We start from the raw sequence: 19,670 nt of genomic DNA on the forward strand, positions 1-19,670 counted from the left end.
AAATACATCTGTGTAAATTCAAAAATGTGAAAATTTCAACTGTCTACCTATCACGGTTCATGAAATACTGTTTGCTGACAGACAGACAGTGGAGTTTTAGTAATAGGGTTCCGCGTATACCCTTTGGGTACGGAACTATAAAAAGCTAACAGACTGCTGTGGTTGCCTCACACGGACTCGAACCGCACATGTTACTCGGAGGTCGATTTGAAGGCAAAAGACACGCAAAGTCGAAAACTTTACCAAAAGTATAGACTAGTAAGTTCTTAAGACTGTCGATGCTCATACAGAACGTTTGTCGCTCGTAGCGAGATATCTGTTAACTGTCCATCGGTAAACCTTATTACAAAAGGCATAAGGTGTAATTTGTGGATTTGTAATTGTATTATTTGTAATTGTTTGTTTGTACCTGATTGTTATTTGTAATAGTTATATGTACCTGTTTGGTACCTATATGTTAATGTTAAGTTTCATGGCGTTCATCATTGGATCTGTCTGTAAGGTAATGTAAACATTTTTTTTTTAATAAATAAATAAATAAGGTTCACCAATGGACAGTTAAGAGTGTTGCTGTTTGTACCTATTACCTAATTAGTAAACATTTTTTTTTATTCTACCTAATAGTTACGTATTCTACTACTCGTAATAACATGCTAAGTAATAGCCGACCCATTATGGAAAGGGCTTCTATCTGCCATGAAAATATAATATGTTTTGTTATTTTAGATACCATAAAATCAGGGTCAGGTCAGGGTACTACCCAGGGACCCTAACCATGACAACGAAAATTAAAGAAAAAAGTTTATTCACCCCTGACTCCGGTATGATATGTAGGTACCTATAGTTCGTTTTTTTAGCATTAGCAAAAACTTGCAAGAAGGTAAGTGATCTTGACATGTCTTTTAATTGAAAAACGCTTTTTAAAAATAAAAAACTATTACTTATGAAAGCAGAAGAATATAAATGATCGTATTAGATTCATAATGGCATAAAATTATATATGCCGTAACTTATTTTTAAATGTGTTTTTCAATTAAAAGACACATCAAGATTGTTTACCTTATTTCTAATGCTAAAAAAACGAACTATAACAAAAAATTTGGCCAGCAAAATATTGCCCAAAAATATTCCGAAGCATCCTTGGCGTCTTTCATGTCTCTACATTGTACTAGTCTCTGCCCTAGACCCAATCCCCTGAAAGGCCTTAAGAAATTCGACCATAATTGCACAGCGCGCGTCAAACCGGCGGGCCCAGGAGGCCAGTTCTATTTCGAAGATTTTATATTATTACGAGTTGTGTTATTAAGCATCCCACGCGCCAATAAGTGCGAGGGAATTGCCTTATGAAGACTCCAGGGGCCTAGCCAAAATAATAATTGTTAGCCGAAAATGAAACGAAACGCTAAATAAAATAAATAAAAATGGAAATTATAGCGTTTCGTTTTCTGCAAACGATCGTGTTCTTGGCTAGGAGTTAGGACCCCTGGCCGCGTAGCGTAGCGTATCGTAGTCATCTCTCTCTATCACACTTCCGCATTAGTGCGACAGTGACAGTTGCGATTGACAACGCGGAGCGTGAGCCGCTAACGCTGATTGGTGTTCAAGCTGAAAGTCGTATCAAAACAATAAAACCATATCAAATCGTTGAAAACGAATCGGCCTACAGGTTTCTCTCAATAAAAGCATTACGGGTGCCAGCTGCCGTGCGGTTTGTGGGGGGAGGGGAGAGGGGGTATGATGTTTTGTGAAACTGAAAACGATATATCATTAAATACCATCACCATGCCACGATTTACTAAGGCAGGTCTACTCGGAGTACAAAGGGAAGTCAGTATGGGGGAAATAAGTATTCAGGTTTCTGTAGGGACGGCAACGCGCCTGTTACACCTTTGCTATTTCAGGTGTTTATCTTCTTCTACGTAGCGTTATCTCGGCCTTTGACAGGGTCCTATCAGGCGTTTATATGCCACAGTAACCATTAAGCGCAAGACAATCCGTATGATCGTTTACTTACCGATCGTGAAGAATTGGCGCAAGCACTAGGTTTTTATTAAGCTTTAAATAACTTTTTTTTGCTACTATCACTTTACATTTAAAGTAGGAAACTCAAAGGCAAATAAACTACTGATAAATTTATATCAAATACCAAACATGTAATTTAATAACACTACTTTAAATACACCTAATCAAAGCATTTTACTACATACATTAGAAAAATTAAATTCGAAAGCACAAAAATTACCCGGCAGCTCCCACACTACCGGGCTTTTTAAATATTTATCGCTGGTTACGAATTAACCTGCGTCAGTACTGTTACCATCAGTTTGTCACTGACATAAACGCCGTCGAGAACGTAATTTACTTTCTATACACCTCGCTCGCACTCGCATATTAGTGCAAACGGGATGTATAGAAAGTAAATTACGTTCTCGACGGCGTTTATGTCAGTGACAAACTGATGGTAACCGTACAGGTGGTCGCGCTGCCGTGACGCACGCCGCACACGGCTAGTGCGATAGTTTTCAAGTAAATAATGCGTAATTTATGAGTTTATTACACTTATTGCGTTAATTGTTATTATTTATGAAAAACAATAAAAGCGTGAGATATTTGTCATAAGGACTATTAGGTTATTGTTGGTAGTTTTCGTTATTTTTCGTATGTAATCACCATAATAATATCTTGTACGTTCTACAAGAAATTTGTTAATTGCTAAGGCAGAAAAGGGGGAGGTTATATAATTGTAAATACTAAACTTGGTTTACAATGGGCTACACGCATGTACAGTCGACGTCAAAAATATGTTTACACTTTTGCACCTTACTCCCTTGTAATAAGGCGAAAAATGTAAACATTATATTTGACGTCGTCTGTAAACTGTAACAAAGTTTATCCAAAACCGTGTTATCCGCGATTATGTGGATTTTATTGTAAATAAAAAAAAGTATGCCACTTACTATAACCAGGCAGATATAAAAAGATAAGATAAAAGATATTTATTCGTGACGATCACAAAACATGTACGAACATGTACAGACAACAACAGCAAGAAAAGAAGAAATCATTAAGTGTGCGTCACGAAATGGACCCAGCATAATGCTATGAAGCATACAAAAAGCAAGCGACCTTATCCCTTAAAGAAATCTACACTTCCCACTAAAATAGTTTTTACCACCTCCAAACTGCAGCTACCCTCACTTGATTTATATAATCGTTTTCCAATACTAGTTGGTGGGACCACTCTGGGCATTAGGATACTTAGTGTTGCCATTCGCCAAAGGTACTTCTAGTTATTATTGAGGGCATTATGAATTTTGGTTCGTGGCAATTCAAGCTTATGAAAAAATGTGGCTTTCAAATACAGAAGGGTCCCTTATGGTTGTGAAATAAGGACGTGTGACGTGACGTGTCTGAAATTCTCATGGACAGCCCGGTTATACGGCCCGATTTGAACTTAAGATAAGAAGATAAGTCAAATATTAGGTCTAGATACGATATGGATTAGATGTCAGTGTCAAAGTGACGTTTTTGTTTGAAGAAACGTCGTATCGTATCTAGATCTAGAGGTAATATTTGACGTATAGTATAGTTCGAATCGAGCCGACAGTCAAGTGTAAAAATATAGGTGCACACATAATGTCTGTTCATAAATTACGTCATCTATTTTTGACGATTTTTGATCCCCCTCCCCCTAAAATCAGCCAAAAATCATGCTTCCAATGACCCCGTTTTCTCCTACGTCATGCTACCATCATCCGATGTCCAGATCTCCCCCCCCCCCCCCCCCCCACTTTGAAATGACGTAATTTATGAATAGCCCCATACTCAAAAATGTGACGTTATCTATGAAAAGGGCCCTTATTGTCGATGGCGCATACGCCATTATTAACGATGCTCCGATATAAACACAATGCCGCGCGACGCTGTGCGGCGTAAGCGCCATCGACAATAAGGTCCCTTTTCATAGATAATGACCCAAATATGTATGTCCCATAGCGCTTTTTAAGTACTAGTTAAGTTGTAGGAAACCCATATTTTTACAGTTGACTGTACCTGTGACTGTTCCTATATATATAATAAAGGTCTTGACTGGGAAGTTTTCAATGTCAACCTAAGTTACCAAAGTTTGTAACTATTACGTACCTACCCTATTATTTGTTACGTAACAATAATTACAAATAAGCTACTTGCCTTTATTGAAAAAGTTAAATAGGTATTGATTATGTCGATAAAATTATTTTTTAATTAGTGTCAATTTACAAGTTAAGACTTGTGAAAGTTGTGAAGTTATTTCTAAATATTATAATTACTTTGTGAATTCAGAATATTTTATGAAGAAATTTAATGTGTAGGTTAATTTATGTATCATATTGTAGTTTGTATGATTTTTTAAGATGTGCACCAAAAGATTATTTTTGCTGTACTTATGTGCGTGACAAATTTTCGATAAAAACATGGAAAAGTACCTAGATATATATATAAATATATATTATACGTATACGTATAATATATATTTTTTCTAGACTTATCTTTATAATTGTAAAAATGTTGAGTTATTTTTATTTAGTGTCAGTGGCAGTGGCACTCGTTGCTAACAGAAAAAAAAACAGAATTATATATTTTATTTAAAATACCTAAATAGTTTTGCAAAACGACTAAACTGTAAATACCAAATTTTCTTAACGCAGCATAAAATTTGAATTGATAAAGGCCTGTAATAGTCTATTATAATACTTTAGTTATTTATTAAGAATTATACTTATAATAATATCATAATAATGTTTACACAAATAATTATTACAGCTACGCATTGCATTCGTTTAGGTATATTTTAAATACCTAAACGAATTAACTCATTGGATTCATAGTAATAATATTAAAGTTGCAAGTTTGCAACTTGATTGTTGTGACTAGGAACCTATGAATCATTTAAACTACTTATATCTACTTATTAATTAACCTTGAAAACTTACGATAAAATAATGTTTAGTTGCGAAACTAATAGGTTTATAATAATAAGAAATATGATAATCCTGCTGACAGCACCCTACGTTAGGTTTTTTATAATGTGTTTATTAGAGATGCCCCGAATAGTGGTTTTGGCCGAATACCGAATATTCGACCCTTCTCTCGGCCGAAGCGCCGAATATTCGTGGCATCTCTAGTGTTTATATATTGTTTTGTTTTTAAATTTTACTTTTATGTTCATATTATAAATGACCTAGCCTAAAATGAAAAATAAATAAATACCTAGGTAAGTAACAAAATTAGATATTAAATAAATATTAGGGCTCATTTAGACGGTGCGAAAACTCGCATGCAAGTTTCATTACATTGCGTTATTTGATCGGTCGCCTGAGTTGATGTAACCTCAATGGTCCGCAATGTAACCAAAAAACATGCGAGTTCGCACGCCGATTAAATGAGCCCTTAAAAAAATTAATACCTACTTAAATCATACGAATGGAACTAAAAGTCATCAATTTACGATCTGTAACGAAATTTCTGATATTTCGCTGAAAAACATGTAACTTTTCAAAACTGAAACAAACATTATGCATTTACGGTGACACCACGCGACCCTACGCAACGTCATCATCTTACCATCAAAACCGCACCATTGCCAAGGATAGCAACGTAAATAAAGTGACGCTTATAATGTTTATGTTTAACGCATGATGCAGCGAGCGCTCGACTCGAGCGTCGTTGCCCGAATGACGGGCGAGGGGCGCGCGGGGCGCCTGCGTCCGCGGGGGGAGGGGCGAACAGCTGAGCTGGGTATATTGACAGCACGTTGCTTGCCATCCAGTCGGTCCGCAGCCTTCGCGGAGTGCGAACGTCAATTGATATGATCACCGCTCGCAGCATATGAACTCACGCTGCGGTAGGGTAACGATAAAATTATGACTTTTGGAGCTGAAGAAGACGTTCGAGTAATAAAGGAGTTTCATAGGATTGTTTCAAGGTATTGGGAAATCTCCGGTGCGAGTGCCGAGAGGCGTGAAAAACTATAAAAACAGTGTGACTGTGTTGTGTTTTTTTTAATGAAAATGGTGCCCCAACAAGTGTCGGATGTTCGGTCCATGTCGCCGACTTCGAGCGCCGGCCCGGTGTTCGGTTCCCAGTTGGTGGACAAAAACTCGTCCACACCTTATACGGATGCTACACAGGTAAGTTTTTTGCGAAGTGAAAAATTTGCAAAAGTGTGGAAAAGTGATTAAAATAAATTGCAAGTCAAAAATTTTATCGACTGATATTAACTTCAAATTATACCGAAAAAAAATAAATAAAAATTAAAGAAGATACAAGTAAAATCAAAATAACAAAAACTACTTTCAAAATTCAAAACACAACTGTCGTAACAAGTCTAGGTTACCTCCAAAACAGAAGAAAAACAAACCAGTTTTTCGCGAAAACAAAAATAACTCAATGACATTTAAATTAAACGTAAATAACAAAATTCTATTCTAAATTTGAATTTTGAGACCGTACAATTCTAACAGTTTTTTTTAAACGTGTGCCTACTACATGACGACTACCTACGAAAAAAAGTGATCTACTCGTACATTCGTAATCGTTAGTAATCAAATGATTTGTATGTTTATTTGTAGCGAGTGAAATGCGCAGTAAGTTAATAGTTTATCACGTCGAAAACATGTTTTCGTGATAATCTACGAGAGAAAATACTATTTGATAAAAATGTGCAAAATAGATATACCTAAGTAAATAAACTCGTGGATAAAATTATTCACAGGCATGTTGTCGCCGCAGTGAACGGAATGAATACGAATGAGGCGATATTTTTGCATTTAAAGGCATTAAAATACAAATTAGTTTCCGCAAATGCATTAAATCCAATGACACACAAAATACAAAGGTGATCTTCTTGTTACTATTTTTTTAAACGTAGCAACAAACTATGATAAAAAAAGGATTTTTTTTTAATTTATTTGCAAAATTTGCAACTCCATCTGATAAAATTATGTGAATGTTGTGATCCATATCACTCACAAGTTTATGGTAATAAAAATATGTGTTTGGTGCCGAAATAAAGATATTTTATAAATATAGGTGTAAATAGTTAAATTGTTCGAAATTTTTTGCAAAATGCTACAATGTTATGAAATATGACTTAGGTTTTTTCTCATTACAAAATTTAAGTTTCCGTTCAAGATTTCATATGTGGGACTTTTTTACCAATTATTACCTACTTACCTATATTAAATAATAATAACAATTGTTTCTTGGCTTGAGCCTAGCATCTGGCTGAAATATTAAAACGTTATTAAATTACCCATTAATCATAAGATTGCGCATTAACAATAAAATTCTAAGTGACTTAACACCTCGTAGTAGGATCGCACAATTAAGTTTATTGGATTGCAGTTATTTAACAGTACTATAAAATCAGCGTTTTACTTGAAGTCTCAAACCTATTTTAAAGTCATTAAATTTTGATTTACAAATCTAAACTCAATAAACCTGTTCAAAGTTAACAAAAAAAAACTTAGTTTATAGACACATACAACTTCAAGTAAGTATAAACCAAAATAGATACTACTATATACAAATTCTAAAATTCAATTTATAATTTATATTATAATTATAGTAGAGTGTGATTACTTAGAAACACAAATCAAAAAATATTTCTTAAAATAATTTGATTTGTTCCCTAGTTATGTTAAATACCTATTAAATTTTTACTGAGATTAAATATATTAGTGGTAATAAAAAAAGCGGCCAAGTGCGAGTCGGACTCGCCCGTGAAGGGTTCCGTATTTAGGCGATTTATGACGTATTAAAAAAAAACTACTTGCTAGATCTCGTTCAAACCAATTTTCGGTGGAAGTTTACATGGTAATGTACATCATATATTTTTTTTAGTTTTATCATTCTCTTATTTTAGAAGTTACAGGGGGGGGGGGGGGGACACACATTTTACCACTTTGGAAGTGTCTCTCGCGCAAACTATTCAGTTTAGAAAAAAATGATATTAGAAACCTTAATATCATTTTTGAAGACCTATCCATAGATACCCCACACGTATGGGTTTGATGAAAAAAAAAATTTTGAGTTTCAGTTCGAAGTATGGGGAACCCCAAAAATTTATTGTTTTATTAGCTAGTACAGACCGGATGGTGCAAAGAGTGCAAAACGCCTGCACACGTTACTGCTTTGGAGTCGCCCCACGAGAGCACGTGACGCCATATTTGAACTCGGCACGTATTCTTAAAATGTCACTACGCAGAGAATTGCATCTTTCATCTCTGTTGTTTGGTGTTTTTAAAACGTCTAAACCAGAGTATCTGTTTAATAAGTTTACATTTCGCGGTAGCAGGTCAAGCTTGTATGGAATCAGATCGGTTTGCAATGATTTGTTACTGTCTCGTTGTCACTTTGCCGTTTTCAAAGGTAGCTTTAAATACTCAGCAACAAAATGCTGGAATAACATACCGCCACCTATCAAAAACTTAAATACAATTGGTACTTTTAATTTAAAACTCAAACAACAACTTCTGGAATTTCAAAGCACGCTACCTCCTGGTACTAGAGTAAAACCGTCGTATCTGTAGTGGTCGAAATCGTACTTATGCGCCGTTCAACTTTGTTAATCTCAGTACCTACTTATAGTAAAATTATTACATTCATGTTATTTATTTCCTCAATATATACTTTATTACCCAAGTATTTATTTAGCCTAAACATTAAACCTATCTTCACATATGTCATATTATCATATAGTATAATCTTATAAATACATACACAAACATAAACATATATATATATATATACATACCTATATTATTTTCTACACAAACTAAAATAGTCTTAGCCGTAGAGTTTCCGACAAACAGCAAGCAAATTCGTATTGTACGAAGGGTCGGCCTGAAAACCAGCGTTGTAGTAGGTAAGCCTGCTGCAACACATGCTGAGGTTCGCTCCTTTTTAGCATCATAATTTAAAAAAAACTTATATCTACATGTAAACAAATTAATTTGTGCCTATTTAAGTTTAATTCTAAGGCTTGTAATATTTTGTAGCATTGCCTGTAAACTAGTGTCCGACCGAAGGTTCGGTTTCGGTTTCGGTTTCGGCCAGTTTCGGCCAAAAAATCATGTTTCGGCTGTAGTTTCGGTTTCGGCCAAAAAACGGCCGAACCTTTCGGCCAGGCCGAAACTTATGAAATGGTACTTCGGACAAAGACCAAAAGTTGGGGAATAAGTAGGACAACAATATTAATACCTACATATACTGATTCATGTATATTAGGTACAGACATTAATTGGTTTATTATAAAACACAATTCCACTAATGAGGGCGCCACCTGGACGGTTGACGCAGTCTTAAGAGGCTGTCAATACCTATAAGTGAATGAGATAGCACTGTCGCATGTTACTGGGCCCTGGGCAAGATAATAATAAGAAAACTAGCCTCACTTTTTACCTCAATTTACCATTGGTTTGTGTTCCACATGTCCTCTACTTCAGCTTAGCCTTTGGCCTCGCTGCGCCATGCTCGGCCTGCGGTCTAGCTTTTGAATACAATGGACATTGGTTGGAGTCTGTGCTCAACTACTTATCCTGAAGCCTTAGGCACGGCTTTGACTTCGCATGAAAGTTCGCCTCAATGGGGCACTTCGGACTTTTCGGCCCAGGTGAAGATCGGTACCCGGCCTTGCGATATTCTTAACAAAAAATTTCGCGCTCGCTGCGCTCGCGTTTTTGGTTGACCCTGTGTCTACATGTTAGCTTGACTGGTGAATGAATAGAGTTAGACCAAGAAAATTCTGCAATGATTTTGATAGCATACGCAGTGCAACTAGTGCAAAGGTTATTTATACGTCATAATTTCATAGAAGTTTTGACGTTTAAAATAACACACTGCGTGTGTTATCAACTTATCAAAATCGTTGCAGAATTATCTTGGTCTAACTCTAGTAATTTTCATAAAAAACTGCTTAAGTAACATCAATTTCAAGGACATTGGGTGTTGACAGCCCCATAATATGTGTGTAAAAGCGGTTTTATGACATTTTTTCAACGATTTTAACAAGTCTACAAAAGTTTCGGTTTCGGTTTCGGTTTCGGCCGAAACTAGAGCCAAAGCCGAACATTCGGTTTCGGTTTCGGTTTCGGCAAAAAAACATGTTTCGGTCGGACACTACTGTAAACATTTTTCAATGTGGTGTTAAATAAAAATTTTCTATGTCTATGTCTATGTCTATTTTTTTCTATTTTTGTGTGAAAATCTTAATGCGGTTCACAGAATACATCTACTTACCAAGTTTCAACAGTATAGTTCTTATAGTTTCGGAGAAAAGTGGCTGTGACATACGGACGGACAGACAGACGGACAGACGGACAGACAGACAGACATGACGAATCTATAAGGGTTCCGTTTTTTGCCATTTGGCTACGGAACCCTAAAAATCGATGAACTGCTACATAATAATGGTCATATTTTAACTAAGTGTGTTTAACACTACAAGAAAAAAAAACAAAGAAATCTTTATACAGTGTTTGCGACAAAAATAAGCCTAAACACGGCCCAAAAAATTTTTTTATCTATAAAGTACTACGCCATACATTTTCTACGCAAGAAAGAAACGAGTGTTCCAAACTAGGAACATATTTCCTATGCCTACTACGTATTAAAGAAAAACTGGCTACTTATACCTAAGTCGTGAAAAAACCTTGAAGTATTGTGAACTCTCGAGATATTTGAGTCATACTCGTAACAAAGTTCGTGAACTGTCCAAGATTAACGTTCACAAGAGCAATGACACGACAAACAACTTTTTAAATTATCGCACTAAACGGCGATGTGACGTCGAAAATGAAGCGATATCAGTCACAACAATCGATAAAACGAGAGGCACTGCCTATCCGAGTATCCGCGAAGCGAAATACGTAAAATGCGCCCAGGGTACGGGTGCATTAACATTTTCAATGTCAACCCGCAATATTTTTAGCTCCGTCTGTGTGTGTGTGCGGCCTCGTGTCGACGAGCATGTATGCTTGTCTGTGCAATGCGTGCTCGCGTGCATTCAACTCCAAAAGAGCATTAAAGCTAAATTTTATTCTACACATACGTCTGTTGCTCTTAAACTGTGAGTGGTACTAGGAAATGATAATCTTAGGTCATTCGCGCTTGTTTTAACTCAACGGAATATTCAGGAAAACGCTTAGTCTTGACACGATCTCTGTAATTAGCTCCTGGGTTTGGTTAAGCCTTAATTAACAGCCACTGAGCGGATTATCAGATCATAAAAATCTTAATTGCGTAGAAACAAATGGGTTTAATTTAAGTTTTGTTTATTTACGCTGCATTAAAGAGTACTTGTATTTTGCATTTATGTATGAATTTTGTTATGAAAGTGAAGAACTAAAATGTTACCATCCTGTTTTTTTGTCATATGTGTCCTGGACTTGATAAGTCTTCTACCAACCTTCGGTAACTAGAAAACTCCGGCGAGATACATAAATCAAATGAGATTTATGATCTAAAATTGATAGCAAAAAAAACAACTTGCGAGTCAGTTGCTCTTAGTGATAATTATCACGCGGAAACAATTAAAACCATTACTACAACATAATGGATTAACTACAATAGCTTAAGAAATTAGCGACGTTCAATCATCACGATACGATATCTAACAAAAACAACGCAGTTGCACAATCCCAGTGAAGATTGATAAATCATGATACGATCTAAAAAAATAACAATGAAAAAAAAAAATTACAAATAAAAAAGGCGGCCAAGTGCGAGTCAGACTCGCCCTTGAAGGGTTCCGTATTTAGGGGATTTATGACGTATTTAAAAAAAAACTACTTACTAGATGTCGTTCTAACCAATTTTCGGTGGAAGTTTGCATGGTATGTGCATCATATATTTTTTTTTGTTTTATCATTCTCTTATTTTAGAAGTTACAGGGGGGGGGGGACACACATTTTACCACTTTGGAAGTGTCTCTCGACAAACTATTCAAGTTAGAAAAAAATGATGTTAGAAACCTCAATATCATTTTTGAAGCCCTATCCCTATACCCCACACGTACGGGTTTGATGAAAAAAATTTTTTTGAATTTCAGTTCTAACTATGGGGAACCTACAAAATTTATTGTTTTTTTTTCTATTTTTGTGTAAAAATCTTAATGCGGTTCACAGAATACATCTACTTACTAAGTTTCAACAGTATAGTTCTTATAGTTTCGGAAAAAAGTGGCTGTGACATACGGACGGGCAGACAGACGGACAGACAGACGGACAGACGGATAGACAGATAGACAGACAGACATGACGAATCCATAAAGGTTCCGTTTTTTGCCATTTGGCTACGGAACCCTAAAAATAACAAAATTAACTTAGGGCGGAGTTACGGGTCATTATAATTTGAACCGAGCGAACTGCGGACTTGTTTCTGGTCGGTTTTTGTCGTTTTTTTGCTGCGCTGTTGCCGACCGCTCGACTATTCCTTTCCACCAAGGTTGATTCACGCCTCCTAGTACACGTACCTTTAACACTATTGTCCGCGCCAAAGCGATTGTTACATTATACAATCGAAACTGAAAAACCCGCCTCGCCAGCTTTTAATTTACTTTAAGCACTTCCTAGAAAGAAAAGGCACTTTGTTAAGCCCGACGCTAACTTTTCCTTCGTGTTTGTCTACTATCCTCGGTTTGCTTACAACTGCTACTCACGAAATGCCTTGTTTGAGAATTTCAGCTATTCCGATTACATTTTTACTTCAAGTTTCAAACTTCTGTATATGCGAGGGGTTGGCATTAAATTTCGGAGCGTTGTATCGGAGTAATAATTTAACTTTAAGAGCGCTGATAACCATTCTAAAACAATTCTGTGTTAAAATCCTTTCCTCGCATAAGTTTATCGCTTAAGTAAGCAAATTTATGTACCCTAATGCAGTGTTGGCAGTTCTGTGCAAATCAACATTTGATTGTAAAATACGGACCTATGTCGGCAAATGCAATTTGCTCTACACTTGTGGGTGGTATTTAATGGCACCATTATATGCCGGGGAACGGCGAATGTTGCCCAAGAAAATTACCGCTCAAGAACAGACGTGTCTATCAAACTCAACAAGTACACAGGTTATTGAATAGTCTGGGTGCGGTGTTTTTGAAAAACAGCAGCGTGAGTTCGCGGTCTCGAGACTTACCAAACTCGTGACATGTGAAAACAGAAAGTCGACACTGGAAATAGCAATAAATTCCGGGCCCGTTTGACGCGGACTGAAAAACGGAAGAACAACTTCCATGGGAAACAACAAAAATAAACCAATATATCCTTCACTCCTGTTTTCCGCATACGGGTTCATTTACTCTACGGTAAACAAGCGTCGGTTTTACAAAATTGGATATTTGAACTTTTCAACGTTAAATGTGATTACTAGCTTTATGCGAACCTTGTTCACGTTTCATGTTATTAGCTGTTTGAAATGGAATTGCGATTGCGTTCGACTGTATCAAGGTTTCAAGAGGCCTAATCAGAATGACTTCCATCAACAATTTCAGTAAAGTCTCGTTAGTGAAGGACGGTGTAATCAAAATTCATTACACAAAATGAGCGCGGGCCTTCGGAGATACCATTTAGGGTGTTTATTCATGTATTCCGAACAAGTTCATTTCAGACATTTACTCCTCCAAGTCTTACCCCATTAGCGATTTATGTATGCTGATTGGATCCCTAAAAACTTGTCCAAGTTTCACGGCTCCCCTTAAGTCGCTGGCTTGATTAGGTGTTTTTAGACGAAGCAACTTTATTGTGGAAGTTTGATTGGAAAGTAATGGAAGGTCGGCGTCGTGTTATCGCTCCGAACAACGCGCCGTTAAATCGTAAGGATGTTATTTGTATTATTGCTTTTCGACGTTATAAATAGCTACTCCTCGAGTTGTTAAGTGCCTCGTTGTTTTTACTTGGCTACTTGTAATGGGCCTACGAATCACGTTCTTTGCCACGAGCTTTGCTGTTTTCGTCACTCGAGAACGTTTGTAACTCGATCTTCCCTCGACAAAGCGTTAAATCTTGAACGAATGACATCGTAAATATTGGGTCTCCGTTGACCCCATCGAGGTCGCGTGCAATTTAAAAATGATAAATTTCATGACTGGTTTTTAAACACGAGATGACACGGTATACTCGACACTTTCGAATTTTCTCTTTTATTTGCATGCTCGCTGAAGGACACGCAATTAATAATTTTAATAGGGCTCGGAACAATATGGGCTTCATCTAAGGCGATTGAGGCATTATAATAGTTCTACAGCCGTCGTAAACCGGTATTTATAAAGCCTTTCAGGGTAATTTTAATTATTAGTGCACGCACACTCAATTCCGTTTTAAGCGTTTATATTAATGGCGCCCGGCATTTTCTGATAATTGTATGCGTTAAATATTCATAATTTGTAGAACATTCTAATCGAAAGAAACAAGTCAATCGACTATATTATGCGTGATTTTTTTTACAGTCTTCTTTTGATAATCTAAATCTTCTAAACTTTTGAACACACACAGATCTAGTTCAAATATCCCCTTTAAATCTTTCTAGAACTCTTTAGAACCCTGGTTAGTTTCCACACAAATCGAGTCTATTCCTTCGGTTGAACTTAAATCGGCGCAAGCCTAACATTACCGAGAACCAGTTCCGCGCCGAGTATTATCGACAATGACCTTTGCTTAAATCGCTCACCAAAACCGGTACCGGACTCTCTTTTTTAGCTTTTGTTGTTTTGTTATTAAATGAGACGAGTACGGTATGATTTTGTTTAAGTAATGTTGATGGCAGCCCTACCATCAACCTTGACTTTCGTTTGGTTCACATTTGAAATTACTTGATAAATATGTCAAACTCTTTTTAGTATTAGAACTTAAATGAGATTTCTTGTTGACTCGGGTATACATAGGTATGTTCTTAAACATTACTATTACTGGATTTTATTACAGCGTTTAAGACTAAAACGTCTTATTACGTTTATACATGAAATGTATTTCTTATTACAAATTTTATTTTATCGTCATGTGTGTAATCTTTAACATTACCTGCTATTCTATAAGTACTTCTTTATTTTTCTTCGCTTAATCTAGTTGAAAATTCACTTAACTTGCGTTTATCTTTATCGGAATTTTGCACCGCAGCAACTTTTGTATCGCACAAGTTTGCGTGTACCAACTTGCTTCGCCTCAATAACTGGCTGAATTAACTTGGTTTATAAAAATCTGTTGGAGTAAGGACTTGGAGTTTGATACTTTAGAACCCTTGTATTCCAGTCTGGAATATCTTTGATAGTTTCAGCAGGAAATTAGATTCCTTGAGCTGCTTGTATTGACGGGCCTCGGGAATCTGTTAGGTTATCTTAATAAGTAATAGAATTCTGTAATATCCTGTACTGCTTAGACGAAATTTGATTATGATAGTTAGGCTTAGATCTCAGATAATAAATACATAAAAGAACAATGAATAAATATTTTACTATTGAGTTTTTATAGTTAAGAGGCAACAGGAGTGGTCATTTCTCCATACAAAAGTACTCGACTGTTTCCTCCGTGGGTTTTGAAGCTAGAGCAATGATTTTTTCAACACAGAATAATATTGTCAATACGAGTATCTGTGTCGGACCGTTTTGCTTTTTCTGATATTTTTGTTTTTTAAGGCGCTAGACCCCTTCAAAAATGGCCAAAATAGCCTAATTGACTATGCCGCAATGAGAGGCGTGGTATTCAAAACTGATATCAATTAGCCAAAGAAGAAAAACGGTCCGACACAGATAATTTCATAATCATTTAGATTTCCAAATTTGGATACGATTGGTTAAGTTTTGGAGGAGGAAACAGTCGAGTACGAAACCTCGATTTTTGAGATTTTTACGCAGGATTTTGCGCCTTGTCCTTATCGCACTAGTTTTAGGAGCCGCTTCCGTTAGCGAGACGGGTATATTTACCTAAAATATTTAAATCTCAGCTCCTGTTTCGTCTTTAACACCTTTTCGTTTTTCAATCTATCAGCTTTTTTATTAAGCTCTAAAGTTAACTGATTATTTGGGCATCTGCCAGACAACCAAATTGATTTAAAACAGAAAATCGAATTGAAATTAAAGCCAACTATGACAGTTTAAACATTCCCAAAGCTTGTATTTCCAAAGCCGTGTAAAAAGTGTTTGAACATAAAAAGTCGTTGGCAATAGTTGGCTGGCGTGACTCCTGAGTAAATCCTTTGTACGTCGGGCAAATTAATCACCCGCCTCGAATTTCCATTCTGCGAAGTTTTATCAAAACTTGGTACACTGGCGGCTGAACGGCCACTTTTTAAACGCTACGTGTAGATTTTTACTTACTTTTTCAAACTTGTAATTGAATTTACAAGCTAATTTAACGCATAGTCCTGAAAATTATACCTACCTCTTACTATCTTGTTCTTCGTAACTTTTTAAATTCGATTTCTATTTGTTTTTGGATTGATCTTAGAAGTTTATCTACATCACAAGCATCATCTAACTTGATTTTGAAAGTACGAGTAAAACCGTATAATTTAAAGCTAGAGATTTAATCAACCAACGTGGGCAATACTTAAACCACGATATCTCTGATTTATTAAAAGAAAGCCCAGCAGTAGGAAGTAATGAAGATCATGATAATCTTATAGCATATCTTGGAGCTGGAACTATTTATCTGCAATAAGTAAATGAACGATTTAAGCAGTTTTAGGTACGTACCCGTCCCCCTTGCCCAAAACTAAATAAGTTGCCTTAAATTTACTACCAAAAGGAATCATCAACAATTTGTATTATAATTTCTGATTTCTGTACGTTACTTGGCAAACGCCGGTTTCTGGATACCATCCAGCCTGAAGTGTTTACTTGGTGCTACTAAATTTAAGTTTAGTCTCAAAGGGGTTCAAACGAGCTAAGTTTAGTCTTAAAGCTGAAACTTTCGAGATCGTTGCTTGAAAAAATGCTTTGGGGATCCAGTTTTATGCGGAGCTATACTTTTAATCATTTTGACGGACGGGAAAATATGAACCAACTTTCAGTTTTTTTTATTGAGTATTTCAGGAAATCACTTGTGACAGATTTAATTTTGTAGGTTATACAAGTATCTCTATCTATTATGTGTATTTATTACAAACAGACGGCGATGACAAGAAAAAAATTGAATGTTGAAGATCATAGACATTTTGATAGGTGTGTAGATCAGTTAATGTTTAGTAGAGTGTGGGAAAAAAGAGAACCTAGTCGTGGAATATGAGTTAACCAATATATTATATGACTCTTTCCACACAGACTCTAAGAATAGAGATTATACAAAAAAAACTAATACAGGAAAATATTTCAACAAATCTTTTGCTTCTGTTCCACTCAAGTTAATAACTAAACCCTTTTAACTAAAACGTCGGAAATCCATATGGAATGCAGTGCCCTAATTGATTGAACTCTGGAATATAAACAAGGGCTCGGAAATAAAGATTCACCTGTGGAGTTAGGTAATTGGGAAAACATCACTTTGGTAATAGGGTTCCGTCGAAAAACACCCAATGGTAAAAACTGAGTGTACAGCTCAGAAAAACAAAAGAAAGGTGCAATTGAAGACGTTATATACAGCGACAGATATGGATATAAATAAAGAACCGTCTTAACTACCTACACTAGACATGGAAGGCATAAGGAGCTAAAATACAAAACATTACTTATTTGATTAATTTTACGGTTTAGACTCACTTATTTTAAGTCATTCACACGACCTAAACCTAAAGACCTAGAAAGGAGACCTAGGCTCTCCGAAACATGTCGCGCGAGTGACTTAAAACAAGTGAGTCTAAACCGTAAAATTATTCAATGTTAGTATGTCTCACAACAGTTTAAATTGCATGGACATTACTTATTGTTAACATTTTCGACGTAATTTCCATTTAGAACTTGCAACTTCGGATGATTTAGGTCTTCCTTTAAAAGTATTTCAAATAATGTGATGATTTTTTGCGTAGATAAGAGAAGTGGCTACCAGGCCGCGTAGCCAACATGCCAATCGCTAACGCTCCGTAGCGATCGAAACGCAACTGTCACTGTCGCACTAATATGGAAGAGTGATAGAGAGACACAAAGCGTTTCGTTATCGAAACGATAGCGATTGTCACCTTGGCTAAGCCGGCTGGTCCACTTCTACTATTTAATTCTGTAAACAGCTGCTAGACGTTGTACAGTCGCCATCAGATATATCGGTCGGAGCAACCAAGGTTCTCACAAATATATTGTCAAGGAGTTAAAGTGCGTGTTCAGATATTGTGAACACTTTGACCGCTCAGATATATCTGATGACGACTGTACAAAAGCATACAGAACCATCCATAAAATCACCTCGCGCTTAACCGCACACACAATCAGATTAGGTTTCGCAATATTCTTTTTTCGGGCCAAGAATAATACTCGTAGCTTAGACATTCAAACATGTTGCTTGTTAATGGAAAGCAGGTTATTTCTATTTCTGACTAGAACAGATACTCGTTAGTTTCGATCATATGGAAACTATCTTTACTTTTAAGGTTTTATCTTATGATTAGTTTTGTATTTTTATCTTTCAATCTTTCGCCAATATGCTATTTACCCACCATACATTACTTTGTTTATTATTGATATCTAATTGCGACTTTACTTTCATTTATTATTTTCTTGTTTGGTTTATTTAGTGTATGAAATATTCACCAAACACAATTGACGAATTTATTTCTATTACCTTAAAAGCATAAGCTATTATCTTTCATTATTATATTTTATATATTAATAAAACCTAGCAACGGACGAATCCATAATATTATTAATTGAATTATTGGAACATAAATTAATAATTGAATTATTGAAACCTTTCCTAATGCCTGACCTGTAGATTATTATTATTATGTTTATATCGCAATGAAATTAATATATGTATTTATATCAGTACTAACTTTAAATCCCAATAAAGTAAAACATGATAACATATTTCTCTATCCGGATCTAATTTATATTTTATGTTATTATCGAAGAAGTTGAACTATAAAATAAACATTATTATCAGTGATCGGGGATTTCTATGCCACACCGCGGGATATCAAGTCGAAATGGTAATATGGATACGCCACTTGGCCCGCGATAGGAACAAAACTGTTCGAAAAGTAAACGCTATTTTGGTGTTGGTAATTCGTTTATAAAATAAAGGACTGTGAAAAAACAGTATTGGTTATGATTTAAAGAAAAAATATTATTCAAAAAATTATTAAGTTTTCAATTTCAAATTTTCAATTATTAATATTAATAATATATGCAATGCATGATTAATTGATTAACAGTAACATGCCAAAACACTCTCCTATATCGCACACGAATCCCGGAAACCCGCGGCATATCCATACTAGCATAATGATTGAGGTCATTCACCCCAAGTGGCATAGAAATCCCCGATCACTGATTATTATATGTTGTCCATTTTATAGTTCCACACTGTTACTTCATAAGCTTTCCAATATAAACTAATTAATAAATGTACTAATAACATATATACATATAATCCCTTTAATAACGACTAGATTTCACTTGGTAGAAAATACAGACATAAAATATAGTATTATGGTTACGTACAGATCCGGGCCTAGTACTGCATCGTATTCTGGGGTACGGATAGTAAGCA

The 19,670-nt window shown here is 35.8% G+C and overlaps 1 protein-coding gene across 1 annotated transcript in view; it reads left to right on the forward strand.

Annotated features, from left to right (window-relative positions):
* Window positions 1–5,794: 5,794 nt before the first annotated feature.
* The window catches only part of LOC134655404 (transcription factor sem-2-like), a 102,693-nt gene continuing 88,817 nt past the window's right edge, over window positions 5,795–19,670 (forward strand). Inside the window, exon 1 of the mRNA XM_063510866.1 lies at window positions 5,795–6,170. Within this exon, the coding sequence (XP_063366936.1) occupies window positions 6,045–6,170 (126 nt within the window). The 5' untranslated portion in view covers window positions 5,795–6,044. The remainder of the gene's footprint in view (window positions 6,171–19,670) is intronic.

This window comes from Cydia amplana, chromosome 16 (assembly GCF_948474715.1).
Source record: "Cydia amplana chromosome 16, ilCydAmpl1.1, whole genome shotgun sequence".
Lineage (NCBI taxonomy): Eukaryota > Metazoa > Arthropoda > Insecta > Lepidoptera > Tortricidae > Cydia > Cydia amplana.